Source organism: Penaeus chinensis, chromosome 27 (genome assembly GCF_019202785.1).
Source record: "Penaeus chinensis breed Huanghai No. 1 chromosome 27, ASM1920278v2, whole genome shotgun sequence".
Classification (NCBI taxonomy): domain Eukaryota; kingdom Metazoa; phylum Arthropoda; class Malacostraca; order Decapoda; family Penaeidae; genus Penaeus; species Penaeus chinensis.
The window spans coordinates 11799959-11804958 of record NC_061845.1 but is presented as its reverse complement, the minus strand read 5'-3'; the positions used below and the strand labels follow the sequence as shown (position 1 = coordinate 11804958).

Genomic DNA, 5000 nt, shown 5'->3' with positions numbered 1-5000 from the left:
TAAAATATAATCTAATTACATAGGATCTCAGACCCTTCATAATTGGATAGATATATAGCCAAAAGATGCAAATAGGGGCAGTTTCCTTTACCTTGTGCTACCAAAGTATTACAAACCTTTCTGTCAGATACTTCACTTCTGCTATGGTTAAAGTTTAAAACAAATAAATGTGCTACACATCAAAGGTCATATAGCACTACAGTATCATGGCAAAAGGGTGGGTGGGTGGGTGGGTGGGTGGGTGGGTGGGTGGGGGGGGGGGTGTGGGTGTGGGTGTGGGTGTGGGTGTGGGTGTGGGTGTGGGTGGGTGGGTGTGTGTGTGTGTGTGTGTGTGTGTGTGTGTGTGTGTGTGTGTGTGTGTGTGTGTGTGTGTGTGTGTGTGTGTGTGTATATATAATAAAAAAAAAAAAAAAAAACATGAGTAGAATTAGGATCTTGAGAAGATGGGAGGGGAGCAGAGCAAAGAACAGCTTGGAATAGGGAGAGAGAGAAAAACCATGTCAACGTGCTACCTAGCTGGCCTTACATAGAGTAGAACCTAGCTTTAATTTGAGAACTACTACCTCAGATTTAAACTTGTAGGCAGGGCAGCTCCTACTAAATACATTATGTGAGCCAATATAATTAGCATGACCAAGCAGAGCAATCTGAATGATAATGACCAGGTTGGGCACATAGAGGGCAGCATGATGCAGAGTGACAGTGTTTGGCTGGGTGGCCAAAACAGCAACATTTCCTGAATTGCTGAATATGGTCAGACAGGGCAGGACATTCCACCAATATAAGCTTCATGGGGGAGGTAATTTCTTCAGAAGCTATTCTTGGCAATATTAGTGCAGGACTTGTCATAGACAGGACAATCAGTCAGGGTGACAGAAACAGTTCTGGTGCAAGCATTAAAGGAGAAGTGAGGTCAGTCAGGGTAGATAGTGCATGAGTTTGGGATTCAGATGCAACTGTGACAAGGCATGAACGATCAGAACAACTGGGAAAGGAAACTTTGCCTGCTTGTTTTGGGAGATATTGCTGGAAGAAAAGGTTATTGTCAGAATAAGTGCCTGAAGCAGGAATCACAAAGAATTAATCCTACTTGGCTGGGCCAAAAAGAGTACTCAAAAAGTTTGCAGAGGTGAAATCAGTAGAAGGACGAGGGTGGGAAGATAGGTGGTGTGGAGTGAGGTAGTACTATGAGATGGAGGACAATAAGGATGAAGAGTAGTAATAAGGGGGGAGGGGATAGACAATCACAATAATAATAACAATAATAATAACAATAGAGGAAGTCATAAGAAAAACAGAACTCCTCATCAGTTGAAGAATATGGGATAAATAGACATGAGAAAATTCATTATTATTTGGGTTAGTAAATCAGAAAGATTCATTTCACATTGTGACAGCCATTCTCAGCATCTGACAGGGTTCTCTTCAGACTATTACTACATGCAGTGCTGGTATATATCTGCACATTCACATAAAGCCATTGTATTTTTTATTTTTTTTCCAGACACAGTAATATTTATTCACAACTATACAAAAATATAATTAGTACTTTGAATCAGCATATTAACATTATTTTCAGTACATTTCGCTGCACTAGTCATCTGTTTAAATAATCTGATCTCTGCCACACTTTACTGGATTGAAATTATGAAAATACCTTCAAGCTCGGAGAATATAAGTACTTCCTAAAACATGCCAAGTCATAAAACAAAAATTGGTTACTAAATATGTTGAAAATTCAGATTCCATGCAATTTAATAACAACCATAATGACCTTTTTAAAAATAAATCTTAAATAAAAAGTGAATTACAACAAACATTTTTTAAGTAGATCTTGCTCACAGAATATCTACATATACAAATATATATAGGGTGGCCTGATGTCAAACAATGCATAGCCCTCGACCTATAGGTTCAAGGTCACCATCTCCACATATGCTAAGAATATTTGGGGTCCTAATCATTTGCAGCATCAGTGAGGCTTGAACTCCTGCACACTAGAGCCTTAGCCCACTAAGCCACTCAGCATACAGCTTTGTTAGACCATTAACTCATTGGATGACTTTAAAGAACTTTCACAATTTTATGAGTAACCAGTAAGATGGTTTGGTTTGAGTGAAACAATCTGACAAACGCTGTAATCATATAGGATATATTGATAAAATAATACTGTAAAGTGCAGTTCAGGACCTAAAGCTATTCAGTTTGCCCCTTTTTTTCAATTGAGCGCAGGAAATTCTGAGGAATTGTATAATTTGGCGGAGTCAAAGTCTGGAGCCCAGTCAAGAGGAACCCAACCATCCGTCAAGCTTGGAACATTAACTGAACTTCCCACAGAACTGAGTTTCGTAAATCTATTCCTTTTCTTCCCAAAAGTTTTGGCAGAATCTGATGACCTGGTTGAATCTAGGCTAGAATTGGATGAGGAAACAACCCTTTTAGCTTCAGGGAAGCGGTTTGATTTACTGGTCAGACAGCCGGTAGAATGAGATTTCATGTTGTTTCCCACCACATCTCTGTTCTCACTGTTCAAGCTACTTTTGTAAGATTGAAGTCCCTTTATTTTTTGATGATCATTTACTGTTTTTCTTGTTGGCATGTTGTTCTTCAGTCCTAGTGTATAATCACTATATTGGTCTCCAATCAACTGAAAATAAAGTAGAATAAACAAAACTGAATATTTCAAGCTGAATTTAACAAGTTTATAAAGAATTATGCAAATTCTGAAACTCTATTGATCATCTAAACTCAATCGGCCCGGATGGCAAGAATACATGTCATGCCCACTGTAATATAAGTTTATTTACACATAGATGGCTCTACAAGTGCTTAACCCATTGGCGACGGGTATAGAAAATAAAAAAAAACTCTACGCTCTGGCGAACTGAGGCAACGCGCCGACTCTGAGCGCGTAAATTCGGTACTTCAAGCCGAATCATTGCCTCGGGGCGCTTTGGCGCGCCGCCACGGCGGACAGCCGCACGCCACATTTCGGGCATATTGTTATGACGCCTATAGGCGTGACACGTTGCCATTGGGTTAATCACCAAGGAGTCAGTTATTAGTACTACCTATCTCACCTGTTTACCCTTTTCCTTGACTTTTGGAAAGGGTCTTCTGTATTGTTTCATTGTCTTAAATATTACCAAATTCTAATAACAATTAAATAATTATAACATCAATAACAATAAAAACAGTATTGATATCAATTGTATTAAAAAAAAACACACATTTTCCCATCAATTCAAGGAATGGGTAAATCAGGATCAGTCACTAGGGCCTACTGATAAGACTCCTTGCTGATGAGCCCACGGGGAGCCATCTGTATGTAACAAACTTCACAAGAAACTATAGGGGGACAGAACATAAATCTGTGTGGGTTGGGTTAAAGAGAAAAAAATAGAAAGTCATAGTTGTTAAAACAATTATTATAATTACAGTATTCGACGCTGCAGTAGGCAGGGTCCTGGCTGCCCTGTCTACAATTTGGCAAAAAAAGAATCAATCGAAATGGGTTATGAAACTTTTGGAACAAGTTAGTTGGCTGATGGCACCAGCAGCTATACCCGCCACAAAAGATATCTCAGTAGCCCTCAGGTTGTCCATGTGTGAAGTTCTCTACCGCATGTCATCCGCATGTCATCCGCGAAGCATCCCTGAATTCTATCCACCACATAGTGTTTTGAGTGGCCCTGTGTTGTTAATATGGGAAAGAACACACATTTAGAGCAGGATAAGATTGCTCTCAGAGCATTGCCTTGAAAGAATCTAGCCTGTAAATGAAAGATATCGTGGCACAACTTTGTGTGAGCGAGTGTTCTGTGCGGCGTTGGGTTGCCAAGTTCTACTGGAGCAGCGGTCAGGATACTCCCACCCACAAAAGGAGGCCTGGGCCCAAGAAAAAGACAAGTGATCAGTGTATAAACATAATGAAGCGACAACTAGAGGCTAATCCTCATATGACAGCGAGAGGAATAAAGGGAGAACCCTAGGCTGTTGACAGCAATGAGGTGGTATCCCACCTCATTGCTGAGATTGGCTACTGTAACCCACATTCACACAGACCACTCACACAAAGTTGTGCCATGATATCTTTCATTTTCAGGCTAGATTCTTTTAAAGCAATGATCTGAGTAATCTTGTCCAGCTCTAAGTGTGTGTTCTTTCCCATATTAACAACACAGGGCCACTCAAAACACTATGAAGTGGATAGAATCCAGGGGTGCTTCATGGATAACATGCAGTAGAGAATCTCACACACAGAGAACCTGAAGGCTGCCGAGATATTTTTTGTGGCAGGAACAGGAAACTCCGCCCACTAGTTGCTGGCGCCAACTAACTTGTCCCAAAATTATCATATCCTATTTCGATTGATTCTTTTTTCGCCAAATTATACAAGCCATTACTGACTATTATATTATACAAGCCATTACTGACTTTTAGTTTTAGGACCACTACCACAGTGGCAGCACACCAGCAGGAATGACTAGTCTGTTGAAGCATGGAGTTGTGTGACATTGTAACCTACATTTGTGGTCGCACTGGAAACAAGCTAGACCAAGGCAGGCAAAGCAAGGCAAGTTAACAGTAAATGTTTTTCCTTTGAACTGCACAGGAAAATAGATCCTGTACCAAGAGGCAATAACAGGAGTAAAATACCAAGGCAATTCATGCCAACCACAGTCTTACTCAAGTTGGACACATATATGTTTGAAAAGTTAATCAGTTAACTAAAAAAAATATTCAGTGAGGACAAATACCTGCACCAGCCTTGTTGCCAGTACATGCCTGATGCCAATGTGGGCACAGCCTTTGTCAAAATCAAATTCCTCATTAGTACCTTACCTGCTGCATTTGATATGCAACCGGAGCTCTGCTTAAGGTGTTCCATGACTTCTGAACCTGACACTGGCCAGGGACAGCTACAATGAGTTTATCACTGACTTCATCCAAGATGCTACATGGTGCATATGGATTTCCTGAAAATTGAATTTCACAAG

General features: G+C 40.3%; 1 protein-coding gene across 2 annotated transcripts in view; it reads right to left on the bottom strand.

Annotated features, from left to right (window-relative positions):
- Positions 1–396: 396 nt before the first annotated feature.
- The window catches only part of LOC125039525, a 13158-nt gene continuing 8554 nt past the window's right edge, over positions 397–5000 (bottom strand). For both annotated transcript variants that reach the window (XM_047633552.1, XM_047633553.1), the window contains exons 4-5: positions 4846–4979; positions 397–2647 (exon numbers count right to left, since the gene is read on the bottom strand). In XM_047633552.1, the coding sequence (XP_047489508.1) occupies positions 2219–2647; positions 4846–4979 (563 nt within the window). In that variant the 3' untranslated portion in view covers positions 397–2218. The remainder of the gene's footprint in view (positions 2648–4845; positions 4980–5000) is intronic.